This window comes from Tachysurus fulvidraco, chromosome 23 (assembly GCF_022655615.1).
Source record: "Tachysurus fulvidraco isolate hzauxx_2018 chromosome 23, HZAU_PFXX_2.0, whole genome shotgun sequence".
Taxonomy (NCBI): Eukaryota; Metazoa; Chordata; class Actinopteri; order Siluriformes; family Bagridae; genus Tachysurus; species Tachysurus fulvidraco.
In genome coordinates this window covers 459,840-474,839 of record NC_062540.1, presented here as the reverse complement: position 1 = coordinate 474,839, position 15,000 = coordinate 459,840, and the positions used below count along the sequence as shown (strand labels likewise).

The window sequence follows — 15,000 nt, the reverse complement described above, 5'->3', positions numbered from 1 at the left end:
TAAAACGTTACGCCTTTATTCTCCTAAACACTGTCAGTTTATTGTGTGTTCTGTTGTACATTTATTTACATTTACATTTACATTTACAGCATTTGGCAGACGCCCTTATCCAGAGCGACGTACATAAGTGCTTAAATCTCTAACACTGAATACATTAATGCTGGTTCACTAGGTTACATACTTAAGACACCATGAGTTTAAAACATTTGTTCAAAGTTACAATGAAAAAGTGTCAAAGTTTTTTTTTTTTTTTTTTTTTTTTAAATGCAAAAGATAAGGAAAGAAGTGCTAGTTGAAGTGCTTCCTGAATAAGTAGGTCTTCAACCGCCGCTTGAAAATAGCCAGTGACTCAGCTGTCCGGACCTCTAGGGGAAGTTCATTCCACCACCTTGGTGCCAGTACAGAGAAGAGTCTTGTAGTATACTTGCCTCTTACCCTGAGAGATGGTGGAACCAGTCGAGCAGTGCTGGTAGATCGGAGGTTACGGGGTGCAGTGCGAGGAATGATGAGGGCTTTGAGGTAAGAGGGAGCTGGTCCATTTTTGGCTTTGTAGGCCAGCATCAGTGTTTTGAACCGGATGCGTGCAGCTACCGGAAGCCAGTGGAGGGATCGCAGTAGCGGGGTGGTATGCGAGAACTTTGGCAGGTTGAAAACAAGCCGGGCAGCTGCATTTTGGATCATTTGCAGAGGACGGATTGCGTTCATAGGTAGACCTGCCAGCAGTGCATTGCAGTAATCCAGTCTAGAAATGACAAGAGACTGAACAAGTACCTGAGCAGTCTGTGTGGACAAAAATGGCCGAATCCTTCTAATGTTGTAGAGAAGAAACCGACATGAGCGAGTCACATTTGCAACATGAGAGGAAAAGGACAGTTGATTGTCCATGTTTACCCCAAGGTTGCGAGCTGTGGCTGAAGGGGAGATCAGATCGTTGTGCAAGGATATAGCAAGATCATGACCTGGGGATGAATCACCTGGGATGAACAGCAGTTCAGTTTTGCTAGGATTGAGCTTTAACTGATGAGCAGTCATCCATGATGAAATTTCTGCCAGACATGCTGAGATCCGGTCAGAAGCTGTGGCATCTGAGGGGGGGAAAGAGAAGATAAGTTGTGTATCATCAGCATAGCAGTGGTAAGAGAACCCATGTGATGAAATAACTTCACCAAGAGAGTGAGTATACAAGGAGAAAAGAAGAGGACCAAGTACTGAGCCCTGTGGGACGCCAGTGGAGAGTCTGCGTGGAGCAGATGTCACTCCCCTCCATGTTACTTGATATGAGCGTCCTTCCAGGTAGGAGGCAAACCATTCCCAAGCTGATCCGCAAATCCCAAGACTCTTGAGGGAGGATAAGAGAGTCTTGTGGTTGACCGTATCAAATGCTGCTATTATATAATTTATATATAATTTATTACACAATGGTGTTTTGTGTGAATGTATAGTTGTGTGCTGTGAGAGCTTGTGGACGCTCTGTTTCCTCTTTCAGCTCTATTAACGCTCTGTATCTAAAAGCAGCTCCTACAATTAACCTGTGGTGACTTTAACTGTGCTCTCAGGACCAGAGGCCTGCTGGGTAACTGCAGTAGGGTCACTAACACTAACCCTGGGTAACTGCAGTAGGGTCACTAACACTAACACTAACCCTGGGTAACTGCAGTAGGGTCACTAACACTAACCCTGGGTAACTGCAGTAGGGTCACTAACACTAACCCTGGGTAACTGCAGTAGGGTCACTAACACTAACCCTGGGTAACTGCAGTAGGGTCACTAACACTAACAATAACCCTGGGTAACTGCAGTAGGGTCACTAACACTAACCCTGGGTAACTGTAGTAGGGTCACTAACACTAACCCTGGGTAACTGCAGTAGGGTCACTAACACTAACACTAACCCTGGGTAACTGCAGTAGGGTCACTAACACTAACCCTGGGTAACTGCAGTAGGGTCACTAACACTAACCCTGGGTAACTGCAGTAGGGTCACTAACACTAACCCTGGGTAACTGCAGTAGGGTCACTAACACTAACCCTGGGTAACTGCAGTAGGGTCACTAACACTAACCCTGGGTAACTGCAGTAGGGTCACTAACACTAACCCTGGGTAACTGCAGTAGGGTCACTAACACTAACCCTGGGTAACTGCAGTAGGGTCACTAACACTAACCCTGGGTAACTGCAGTAGGGTCACTAACACTAACCCTGGGTAACTGCAGTAGGGTCACTAACACTAACCCTGGGTAACTGCAGTAGGGTCACTAACACTAACCCTGGGTAACTGCAGTAGGGTCACTAACACTAACCCTGGGTAACTGCAGTAGGGTCACTAACACTAACCCTGGGTAACTGCAGTAGGGTCACTAACACTAACCCTGGGTAACTGCAGTAGGGTCACTAACACTAACCCTGGGTAACTGCAGTAGGGTCACTAACACTAACCCTGGGTAACTGCAGTAGGGTCACTAACACTAACCCTGGGTAACTGCAGTAGGGTCACTAACACTAACCCTGGGTAACTGCAGTAGGGTCACTAACACTAACCCTGGGTAACTGCAGTAGGGTCAGTAACACTAACCCTGGGTAACTGCAGTAGGGTCAGTAACACTAACCCTGGGTAACTGCAGTAGGGTCACTAACAATAACCCTGGGTAACTGCAGTAGGGTCACTAACAATAACCCTGGGTAACTGCAGTAGGGTCACTAACACTAACACTAACCCTGGGTAACTGCAGTAGGGTCACTAACACTAACACTAACCCTGGGTAACTGCAGTAGGGTCACTAACACTAACCCTAACCCTGGGTAACTGCAGTAGGGTCACTAACACTAACCCTGGGTAACTGCAGTAGGGTCACTAACAACAACCCTGGGTAACTGCAGTAGTGTCACTAACACTAACCCTGGGTAACTGCAGTAGGGTCACTAACACTAACCCTGGGTAACTGCAGTAGGGTCACTAATACTAATCCTGGGTAACTGCAGTAGGGTCACTAACACTAACCCTGGGTAACTGCAGTAGGGTCACTAACAACAACCCTGGGTAACTGCAGTAGGGTCACTAACACTAACACTAACCCTGGGTAACTGCAGTAGGGTCACTAACACTAACCCTGGGTAACTGCAGTAGGGTCACTAACACTAACCCTGGGTAACTGCAGTAGGGTCACTAACACTAACCCTGGGTAACTGCAGTAGGGTCACTAACACTAACCCTGGGTAACTGCAGTAGGGTCACTAACACTAACCCTGGGTAACTGCAGTAGGGTCACTAACACTAACCCTGGGTAACTGCAGTAGGGTCACTAACACTAACCCTGGGTAACTGCAGTAGGGTCACTAACACTAACCCTGGGTAACTGCAGTAGGGTCACAGCCTCCTTCTTAAGTGTCAGACACTGAAGCACATGAGATCATCCACGATGCTGCTTTTCTAGAACATGTTCTTGTACAGAGATCAGGAGAAATTTAAGCCGTGATCACGACAAAACAAGCAGAATATAATAATGCATGATCATTAGGACTTCTGCACTCGTGTAGTTTTCTCTAACGACTTTTAACATTAGGCATCATCATCAGTCCACATGCCACATTTTACTCAGCTGTGTTCATCTGTGTGGAAAAATAAAATAAAAAGATCTTCGAGGTGAAAGTAGGGAGCTGATCCTGGAGACATAGGGAGCTGATCCTGGAGACATAGGGAGCTGATCCTGGAGACATAGGGAGCTGATCCTGGAGACATAGGGAGCTGATCCTGGAGACATAGGGAGGTGATCCTGGAGACATTCCTCCTCAGTCTACACTTTCTACAGGATTAGATTCCATATAAGGCAACGCTTCATACAGGAGGCACTCGTGTGTGTGTGTGTGTGTGTGTGTGTGTGTGTGTGTGTGTGTGTGTGTGTGTGTGTGTGTGGTTATTGTACAAAGGGTTGGATGATTGACATTGTTCCTCACTTCCCTTTTCTTTTTTATCACCAGAAAAATGTAAATCAACTCAGTGAGTAAAGACAAGAAGAAGAGTAAAGGAAGAAGTCAGTAAAAACATCCCTTTTAAGGGTGATAATGTTTATTTTAATGGACACTTATGGAGAGAAGCAGTTGAAGATGAAGATGATTCAGACGATGAGGTTCACTAGAGGAGGAAGGACAGCAGCCTCCACTGGATCTCAGAGGGTCACATTGTACTGCACCACAGCTGCACCCTTTCACTTCACCATAATATTTGAGTTTGCTGCTGCTGCTGCTTTTGTGTGTGTGTGTGTGTGTGTGTGTGTGTGTGTGTGTGTGTGGCAGCAGTGGGTTAGAATTTTAAAGGGCTCGGATGTTCTTTATTTCCAGGTGATGAATTCATTTGGGAAATCTCTTTTCTCTGGAATTTCCCTCAGAACCATAAATAAACTTTACAGTTAGAGTGAAGAGACTCACAGCTCTGTCACTAATGTAAATAAAAATGAGCTCGTGGAAATCCAAATAACTTTCTGTAGAGTTCAGCGTGCTGTCATATGTCTTATAGAGTTAAGTGTTCTATCGAATTAAGTGTCCTCTAAAGATAAGTCTCATTCAAAGTTCAGCATCCTGCAGAGTTAAATGTCCTGTAATGTGTTCTGTAGAGTTCAATGTAGTGTTCAGTGTAGTGTTCAGTGTCCTGTAGAGTTCAGTGTAGTGTTCAGTGTAGAGTTCATTGTAGAGTTCAGTGTAGAGTTCAGTGTAGTGTTCAGTGTCCTGTAGAGTTCAGTGTAGTGTTCAGTGTAGAGTTCAGTGTAGTGTTCAGTGTCCTGTAGAGTTCAGTGTAGTGTTCAGTGTAGTGTTCAGTGTCCTGTAGAGTTCAGTGTAGTGTTCAGTGTAGAGTTCAGTGTAGTGTTCACTGTAGAGTTCAGTGTAGAGTTCAATGTAGTGTTCAGTGTAGAGTGTAGGGTTCAGTGTAGAGTTCATTGTAATGTTCAGTGTAGAGTTCAGTGTAGTGTTCAGTGTCCTGTAGAGTTCAGTGTAGAGTTCAGTGTAGTGTTCAGTGTAGAGTTCAGTGTAGTGTTCAGTGTAGAGTTCAGTGTAGAGTTCAGTGTAGTGTTCAGTGTAGTGTTCAGTGTCCCGTAGAGTTCAGTGTAGTGTTCAGTGTAGAGTTCAGTGTAGTGTTCAGTGTAGTGTTCAGTGTAGTGTTCAGTGTCCCGTAGAGTTCAGTGTAGAGTTCAGTGTAGTGTTCAGTGTAGAGTTCAGTGTAGTGTTCAGTGTCCCGTAGAGTTCAGTGTAGAGTTCAGTGTAGTGTTCAGTGTAGAGTTCAGTGTAGTGTTCAGTGTCCTGTAGAGTTCAGTGTAGAGTTCAGTGTAGTGTTCAGTGTAGAGTTCAGTGTAGTGTTCAATGTAGTGTTCAGTGTAGAGTGTAGAGTTCATTGTAGAGTTCAGTGTAGTGTTCAGTGTAGTGTTCAGTGTCCCGTAGAGTTCAGTGTAGTGTTCAATGTAGAGTTCAGTGTAGAGTTCAGTGTAGAGTTCAGTGTAATGTTCAGTGTAGAGTTCAGTGTCCTGTAGAGTTCAGTGTAGAGTTCAGTGTAGAGTTCAGTGTAGAGTTCAGTGTAGTGTTCAGTGTAGAGTTCAGTGTAGTGTTCAGTGTCCTGTAGAGTTCAGTGTAGAGTTCAGTGTAGTGTTCAGTGTAGAGTTCAGTGTAGTGTTCAATGTAGTGTTCAGTGTAGAGTGTAGAGTTCATTGTAGAGTTCAGTGTAATGTTCAGTGTAGAGTTCAGTGTAGTGTTCAGTGTCCTGTAGAGTTCAGTGTAGAGTTCAGTGTAGAGTTCAGTGTAGTGTTCAGTGTAGTGTTCAGTGTCCCGTAGAGTTCAGTGTAGTGTTCAATGTAGAGTTCAGTGTAGAGTTCAGTGTAGAGTTCAGTGTAATGTTCAGTGTAGAGTTCAGTGTCCTGTAGAGTTCAGTGTAGTGTTCAGTGTAATGTTCAGTGTAGAGTTCAGTGTCCTGTAGAGTTCAGTGTAGAGTTCAGTGTAGTGTTCAGTGTAGAGTTCAGTGTAGTGTTCAGTGTAGTGTTCAGTGTAGAGTTCAGTGTAGTGTTCAGTGTAGAGTTCAGTGTAGAGTTCAGTGTAGTGTTCAGTGTAGAGTTCAGTGTAGAGTTCAGTGTAGTGTTCAGCGTAGTGTCCAGTGTCCCGTAGAGTTCAGTGTAGAGTTCAGTGTAGAGTTCAGTGTAGAGTTCAGTGTAGAGTTCAGTGTAGTGTTCAGTGTCCTGTAGAGTTCAGTGTAGAGTTCAGTGTAGTGTTCAGTGTCTTGTAGAGTTCAGTGTAGTGTTCAGTGTAGAGTTCAGTGTAGAGTTCAGTGTAGTGTTCAGTGTAGAGTTCAGTGTAGAGTTCAGTGTAATGTTCAGTGTAGAGTTCAGTGTAGTGTTCAGTGTCCTGTAGAGTTCAGTGTAGAGTTCAGTGTCCTGTAGAGTTCAGTGTAGAGTTCAGTGTAGAGTTCAGTGTAGTGTTCAGTGTAGTGTTCAGTGTAATGTTCAGTGTAGAGTTCAGTGTAGAGTTCAGTGTAGAGTTCAGTGTAGTGTTCAGTGTAGAGTTCAGTGTAGTGTTCAGTGTAGAGTTCAGTGTAGAGTTCAGTGTAGAGTTCAGTGTAGAGTTCAGTGTAGAGTTCAGTGTAGTGTTCAGTGTAGTGTTCAGTGTAGAGTTCAGTGTAGTGTTCAGTGTAGAGTTCAGTGTAGTGTTCAGTGTAGTGTTCAGTGTAGAGTTCAGTGTAGAGTTCAGTGTAGAGTTCAGTGTAGAGTTCAGTGTAGTGTTCAGTGTAGAGTTCAGTGTAGTGTTCAGTGTAAAGTTCAGTGTAGAGTTCAGTGTAGAGTTCAGTGTAGTGTTCAGTGTAGAGTTCAGTGTAGAGTTCAGTGTAGTGTTCAGTGTAGAGTGTAGAGTTCAGTGTAGAGTTCAGTGTAGAGTTCAGTGTAGTGTTCAGTGTAGAGTTCAGTGTAGTGTTCAGTGTAGAGTTCAGTGTAGAGTTCAGTGTAGTGTTCAGTGTAGAGTTCAGTGTAGAGTTCAGTGTAGTGTTCAGTGTAGTGTTCAGTGTAGAGTTCAGTGTAGTGTTCAGTGTAAAGTTCAGTGTAGAGTTCAGTGTAGAGTTCAGTGTAGTGTTCAGTGTAGAGTTCAGTGTAGAGTTCAGTGTAGAGTTCAGTGTAGTGTTCAGTGTAGTGTTCAGTGTAGAGTTCAGTGTAGTGTTCAGTGTAGTGTTCAGTGTAGAGTTCAGTGTAGTGTTCAGTGTAGAGTTCAGTGTAGAGTTCAGTGTAGTGTTCAGTGTAGAGTTCAGTGTAGTGTTCAGTGTAGAGTTCAGTGTAGAGTTCAGTGTAGAGTTCAGTGTAGTGTTCAGTGTAGAGTTCAGTGTAGTGTTCAGTGTAGAGTTCAGTGTAGAGTTCAGTGTAGTGTTCAGTGTAAAGTTCAGTGTAGAGTTCAGTGTAGTGTTCAGTGTAGTGTTCAGTGTAAAGTTCAGTGTAGAGTTCAGTGTAAAGTTCAGTGTAGTGTTCAGGGTAGAGTGTTGAGTTCAGTGTAGAGTTCATTGTAGAGTTCAGTGTAAAGTTCAGTGTAGAGTTCAGTGTAGTGTTCAGTGTAAAGTTCAGTGTAGTGTTCAGTGTAGAGTTCAGTGTAGAGTTCAGTGTAGAGTTCAGTGTAGTGTTCAGTGTAGAGTTCAGTGTAGAGTTCAGTGCAGAGTTCAGTGTAGAGTTCAGTGTAAAGTTCAGTGTAGTGTTCAGTGTAGAGTTCAGTGTAGTGTTCAGTGTAAAGTTCAGTGTAGTGTTCAGTGTAGAGTTCAGTGTAGAGTTCAGTGTAAAGTTCAGTGTAGTGTTCAGTGTAGTGTTCAGTGTAGAGTGTAGAGTTCAGTGTAGAGTTCATTGTAGAGTTCAGTGTAAAGTTCAGTGTAGAGTTCAGTGTAGTGTTCAGTGTAAAGTTCAGTGTAGTGTTCAGTGTAGTGTTCAGTGTAGAGTTCAGTGTAGAGTTCAGTGTAGTGTTCAGTGTAGAGTTCAGTGTAGTGTTCAGTGTAGAGTTCAGTGTAGAGTTCAGTGTAGTGTTCAGTGTAGAGTTCAGTGTAGAGTTCAGTGTAGTGTTCAGTGTAGAGTTCAGTGTAGAGTTCAGTGTAGTGTTCAGTGTAAAGTTCAGTGTAGTGTTCAGTGTAAAGTTCAGTGTAGTGTTCAGTGTAGTGTTCAGTGTAGTGTTCAGTGTAGAGTTCAGTGTAGTGTTCAGTGTAGAGTTAATTGTAGTGTTAAGTGTAGAGTTCCGTGTTAGTTTGTTCAGTGTATGTAGTGTTCAGTGTAGAGTTCAGTGTAGAGTTCAGTGTAGTGTTCAGTGTAAAGTTCAGTGTAGTGTTCAGTGTAAAGTTCAGTGTAGTGTTCAGTGTAGTGTTCAGTGTAGTGTTCAGTGTAGAGTTCAGTGTAGTGTTCAGTGTAGAGTTCAGTGTAGTGTTCAGTGTAGAGTTCAGTGTAGAGTTCAGTGTAGTGTTCAGTGTAGAGTTCAGTGTAAAGTTCAGTGTAGTGTTCAGTGTAAAGTTCAGTGTAGTGTTCAGTGTAGTGTTCAGTGTAGTGTTCAGTGTAGAGTTCAGTGTAGAGTTCAGTGTAGTGTTCAGTGTAGAGTTCAGTGTAGAGTTCAGTGGATGGCGATGCTGCCAGATGCTGATGTGTTAATGGTATAAACAGACCACGCTGCTTCTCCTGAACTGTTTGTAAGTCACTTCATGTCTGTTTTAAATGAACTGAGTTTGTGTTGCTGTGTTTGTGTCACGTGGCAGTTTGTTCACAGACGTGTTTACACCAGACTTTATTGTGTTTAGATTATAGATGTTTCTGCTAAAGCACAAGTGTGATGAACAGCACCAGTTTCTGCCAGCCTTTACTACCAGTGTGTGTGTGTGTGTGTGTGTGTGTGTGTGTGTGTGTGTGTGTGTGTGTGTGTGTGAATAAGAGACAGATACATTTCTAAATTATTCTGATCCTCTATGATGTGCTGGATTCTGCTCCTTATTATTACGCTGCTCAGAACACAAAGACACACAACATTTGTTTGTTTCCTGAAGATTTAACATAAAAAATAAAATCTGTTTACACACATTAATGACATCCAGAGGATTTTTTCTCATGCTGAAGTTTACAATCCATTTATTAAAAACTCTACAATGAAACACGAGGCATTTACATTGTGGGTCTGTTAGTGTCTAAAAACCAGCTAATAAACAGGAAGTGATACAGATGACATCAGTGTTAATTATGTGTTCAGGTTATATAATGTTTATAATAATGATATTAAACACACATATAGTTTACACTCAGTGCTGCAGAGAGAAAGCTGCTAATTAGCAATTAGGATATAAAGACATGCTAATAAACAATATGACTGTTATTCAGGTCTGATTGTGGTGTGTGTGTGTGTGTGTGTGTGTGTGTGTGTGTGTGTGTGTGTGTGTGTGTGTGTGTGTCTGTGAGTCTGTTAGGAAATAAAATTTAGAAATTGAAATGATAAAAATTGAAAATTGTCTAATGTCCCCACACAATGTTTCACCAGAGAGAGAGAGAGAGAGAGAGAGAGAGAGAGAGAGAGAGAGAGAGAGAGAGAGAAGGTACGCCGGATGCTGAGAAGAACATAAACAGTGTGAGAATGAACAGATCACACTGTAGACGAGTAAATCACACAGTCCTGTTCTCTCTCACACACTGAGCTCCACCTTCAGCCTGCTGCACAACTGAACACTAACATTCATAAAATCTCATTTCAGACTCGTTTCTGTCGAGTGAAAGTCAGAAGCGTTTGTTTGGAAGTCAAACAGTTTCAGAGCTTTTATGAGCTGAATGATGGATTTATGTGACGCTCTTAAATGTCTCAAAAACAAACACCAATTAATGTAGAGTTAAAAAACTGGTATAAAAATAAGTAAAATAATGTAACAGAAAGAAAGAAAGAAAGAAAGAAAGAAAGAAAGAAAGAAAGTGTGATTATAGCGAGTGTGTGTAATGTGTGTGAAGTTAAACTGAGTCTGATTTGATGCAAAGCTGCTGATTGGTTAATTTAACTCAAACTATGACATCATCAGCCTACGATCTCACACTTAAAAAGTAATTTAACAGGAAATTCAGTAACATTTAGAGACTTTTTAGAGTTATTCAGTCTTAATTACACACGTCACAAATTTCTGTTCGTAACTCCTCTAATTGTGGTGTCTGATTGGCTGAAAGCTCTAGGTGGGCGTGGTGTTTACGGTGTGCTGACAGCCGTTCAGAGAGAGGCGGGTGGCGAGTCGTGACTGGCTGCCGAGGCTGCTGTGCCGACTGGCGGCGGAACTCTTGCGGCGTGAGGAGTGAGAGGTGTGTGTGTCGGCACTGGACTCCAGGCGGGTCACGGTGAACAGGCTGCTCTGACGGTTCCGCTGGAATCTCGTCGTCTTCAGCTCCAGCTCATCCTGGTGAGACACGGTGATGAAGGGACACCAGCGAAACGCTTGCTTAAAACCTGCACGGAACCTTCACCAACAACGGAACCCAGAACACCATGGAACCAAAACACAGCATCAGAACACAGAACTTAAAATAAATAATGACGTAATATCATTTACATTACAGTAGCTTGTCATTTCATAGATACTGCAGAGTGTGTGTGTGTGTGTGTGTGTGCGTCTGTGTGTGTGCATCTGTGTGTGTGTGTGTGCGTCTGTGTTAGAGAGAGACCTGCTGTTGAGGCAGCAGTAGATGATGGGGTTGTAAACGGTGGAGCTCATAGCGAGCCACAACACAGCCAGATAAACCTGCTGGATAAACTTCCACCTGCTGATGTTGGAGTAAAGACCTGTAATGATGAAATAGACATGATACGGCAACCAGCACAGAGCGAAGGTCCCCACCACCACCATCATCATCTTCACCACCTACACACACACACACACACACACACACACACACACACACACACACACACACACACACACACACACACACACACACACACAGGTTTCAACTCAAACACTAATACTATTTGAAAAAGCCCTCAGATCTTATTATTATTATTATTATTATTTATAAGATATTGTTAGAAACATGAAATATGATACACACACACACACACACACACACACACACACACACACACACACACACACACACACACACACCTTGCGCTTTGCCTGTAGCTGCTCCACGTAGTTGTCAGAGGAGTTTTCTGGCATGCCGCCGCCCCACAGTGTGACTCCTATCACGCTGTATGTGATCGCCATCACCACTAGGGGCAGCAGATACACCAGCACTGCTACAATGATGTGGTACCTACACACACACACACACACACACACACACACACACACACACACACACACACACACAATTTGACAACAGTGTTTTAGCAATAATACCTCTTAATCATATGAGTGATTAAATAATCATAAATAAATCCATAAAGGTGAAGTGTGTTATTTTAGTTTGGCTCTAAAATGGAAGAGAACTTTACAAAAACAAGTAACAGTTGCTTACAACACTGTTCTCTAATTTGCATATGGGATGTGACATGACACTTGGGACACAAGTAGTGAGAAGGTGAATTTCACACACAGAAGATTCTTGTGTATTCCTTATTTATCATGAATCAAAGTGGAGAACCAATCTGACTGGATGAGTGTTAATATGTGTGTGTGTGTGTGTGTGTGTGTGTGTGTGTGTGTGTGTGTGTGTGTGTGTGTGTGTGTGTGTGTGTGTGTGTGTATGGGTAGTACATGAAGGCATCGCTGCGGAGGCGGGGCCAGGCCACATAGCACAGCGTCCTCTTGGGAATGGCTCTGGTCTTTGAGTAGAAGCAGAGAGGGAAGGCCAGCACCACGGCCGAGCTCCACACACACACGATCACCACTCTGGTTAAAGTGGATGAGAAACGTGGTTTCAGGGGGTGGATGATGGCCATGTACCTGTAAGGACAGGAAGTGACATTGTGTTAGAGAGCACGCTGTTATGATGTCATCATCCTCAGCGCTGCAGCAAAACATTAATGATTACAGAATGAGATCAGATAGAGTTCAGATTTACAGAGACACGTCATCACACCCTGTCTGCTCCTCACACTGACCTTCTCCTCACTATTCTTCTTGAACATTGTATTGAAACATTGACACGACAGGTCACACAACAGTCCTCCACACTCAGTCAATTCGAATGTGTGTGTGTGTGTGTGTGTGTGTGTGTGTGTGTGTGTGTGTGTGTGTGTGTGTGAGAGAGATAAAAAAAATCATGTAATAATAATTTTTATCCCTTTCTGTGTATGTACACAATGGATACAATTTTTATTATTTACAATTGTATTAATGTAATAAATTATAATAGGTATAAAATTATTTAATATAAAAATAGTCACTTAATTTTCACACACTGTAAATTAACACTGAGTTGGTGAAAAGTTCTCATATGATTTATATTTTTACATCACAAAAAAACTGTATAACAGCATATCCACAGTACACACACACACACACACACACACACACACACACACACACACACACACACACACACACACACACGCCTGGGGCCTCCAGGTTGTGCTCCATAGCACGTGCACAGACATATGGGGTTCTCATGAGACGGGGCAGAATGAAAGGTTCTGTGCTTAATAAAGGTTCTAGTTGCGCTGTCGGTCTACAGTGAAGAAACCTGAAGAAGTCATCATAACGACTTACAACTAAATCACTGCAGTGTGTGTGTGTGTGTGTGTGTGTGTGTGTGTGTGTGTGTGTGTGTGTGTGTGTGTGTGTGTGTGTGTGTGTGAGACACACACCTGTCCACAGCGATGGCAGTCATGGAGTAGATGCTGGCGAACACGGCGGCCACCGGGAAGAAGTTGTGAAACTTGCAGTACGCGTCCCCGAAGTACCAGTCTCCGTGCGCCGCGTACACGAAGTTCACTGGTGTGTTAAGAGCCGCCATGGCCGCGTCCGCCACCGCCAGGTTCAGTAGGAAGTAGTTGGTGACCGTCCGCATGCGCTTGTGCGCCACGATGATCCAGATGACCACCAGGTTCCCGAACACGGCGACCACCAGCACCAAGCTGTACGCCAGCGACCACAGAGCCACGCGCCACGGCGGCTGCGCGAACCGGTTGGTGAAGTTAGTTAAGGGGACAAGCGACGTGTTACCGGCGGCTGACATCGTTCACACTGAACAATAAACAAAACAAACAAACAAACAAACAAATAACTTGGATTACAGGGAGCGCAAAGACCACGCGCAGCTTCACGCACACACTCCTTGTCTGCTCCTGGTGAAGGCGCGCGCTCTGTCTGCGTCCTAAACCGATCACACTGCAGTACCACATAGTGCACTAGATTCTCATTAGAGCACGTGGTGTTGAGATAAAGCAGATAAAGTTTTCACACCTTCAGAGACACAGTGTCACAACACAGCAGCAGCACCACCACCATCATCAACATCACCATCAACAACATCATCATCAACAACATCACCATCATCATCAGCAGCAGCACCACCACCATCATCAACATCACCACCATCATCAACAACATCACCATCATCAGCAGCAGCAGCAGCATCAACATCACCATCATCCACTATATCATCATCAACAACATCATCATCATCATCATCAGCAGCAGCAGCGCCACCACCACCATCATCAACATCACCACCATCATCAACAACATCATCATCATCATCAGCAGCAGCAGCAGCATCAACATCACCATCATCCACTATATCATCATCAACAACATCATCATCATCAGCAGCAGCAGCAGCACCACCACCACCATCATCAACATCACCATCATCATCATCAACATCAACATCATCATCAACATCACCGTCATCATCAACATCACCATCATCATCAACACCACAACCCCACCACCACCACCATCATTATCATGATCATGATCACCAACACCCCCAGCCCCCCACCCCACCATCATCATCTTTATCAACAACATCAACATCACCTCCACCACCACCACCATCATCATCATCATCATCATCATCAACACCACAACCCCACCACCACCATCATCACCATAACCACCACCATAATCCTAACCACCACCTGCAACTGCAATGAGTCTCTGACACACACACACACACACACACACACACACACACACACACACACACACACACACACACACACTCACACTGTGTTAACTACTCCAGACTGTACAAATTAATCACTCTCTCTTTGATGTTCTTACACCACACACATCAATAGCTCATTAACTGCTATAAGTTTGTGTATGTTTACAAATTGTTGTACAAAGTACTTTATAACACAATGTGTGAGACAAGTGGTCAGTGCTATTGTGTGTACTTTGTGTGTCTGCTGTCCTGTGTCTGCTGTCCTGTGTCTGCTGTCTCACACTTGCACATGTTGATCTTTATGTGTCTCTGTGTTTGTCTTGTTTTATGCAGTTTCTGTTGTTCGATGTTTATGACATGAAAACTTACATCACAGAAACGTTACTGACTGAAAAAACAAGCAGAAACCATTTCAAATAAAAAACTAGTACAATAATACAAAATGGTGTTGATTTGCATATTAACACGGGTTTAGAATTAAAAGGCAAGAATTATTTATTTATTTATTTATTTATTTATTTATTTATTTATTTATTTATTGCACTGAAGCAGTTTTTGGTCTAAAGGTTTTTATTTAAAAATAATCTGCTGTAAATGAGGATAAAGTCTCTTTACTGACCCCACATACTGACCCCAGCACACTGACCCCTCACACTGACCCCAGCACACTGACCCCTCACACTGACCCCAGCACACTGACCCCGCACACTGACCCAGCACACTGACCCCGCACACTGATCCCAGCACACTGATCCCAGCACACTGACCCATCACACTGACCCCAGCACACTGACCCATCACACTGACCCCGCACACTGACCCCAGCACACTGACCCAGCACACTGACCCCGCACACTGACCCATCACACTGATCCCAGCACACTGACCCCTCACACTGACCCCGCACACTGACCCCGCACACTGACCCCGCACACTGATCCCGCAC

General features: G+C 43.8%; 1 protein-coding gene across 1 annotated transcript; it reads right to left on the bottom strand.

Moving 5' to 3' along the window:
- Nucleotides 1-9,020: 9,020 nt before the first annotated feature.
- Nucleotides 9,021-13,381, bottom strand: LOC113653056 (neuromedin-K receptor). The gene is made up of 5 exons (XM_027162482.2): nt 12,748-13,381; nt 11,696-11,884; nt 11,102-11,252; nt 10,662-10,858; nt 9,021-10,457 (listed from the first exon to the last, which is right to left on the bottom strand). Exons 1-5 carry the CDS (start codon nt 13,116-13,118, stop codon nt 10,175-10,177), a joined length of 1,191 nt encoding a protein of 396 aa, XP_027018283.2. The 5' UTR covers nt 13,119-13,381; the 3' UTR covers nt 9,021-10,174.
- Between the last annotated feature and the right edge of the window lie 1,619 nt (nt 13,382-15,000).

Excerpts from the sequence above, each read along its gene's own strand:
- LOC113653056 (XM_027162482.2), bottom strand. The coding sequence starts at position 13,118 with ATGTCAGCCGCCGGTAACACGTCGCTTGTCCCCTTAACTAACTTCACC. Across the intron at positions 11,885-12,747 it reads ACTGCCATCGCTGTGGACAG|GTACATGGCCATCATCCACC; the intron begins GTGTGTGTCTCA and ends CTGTCCTTACAG. Across the intron at positions 10,859-11,101 it reads AGCTACAGGCAAAGCGCAAG|GTGGTGAAGATGATGATGGT; the intron begins GTGTGTGTGTGT and ends GTGTGTGTGTAG.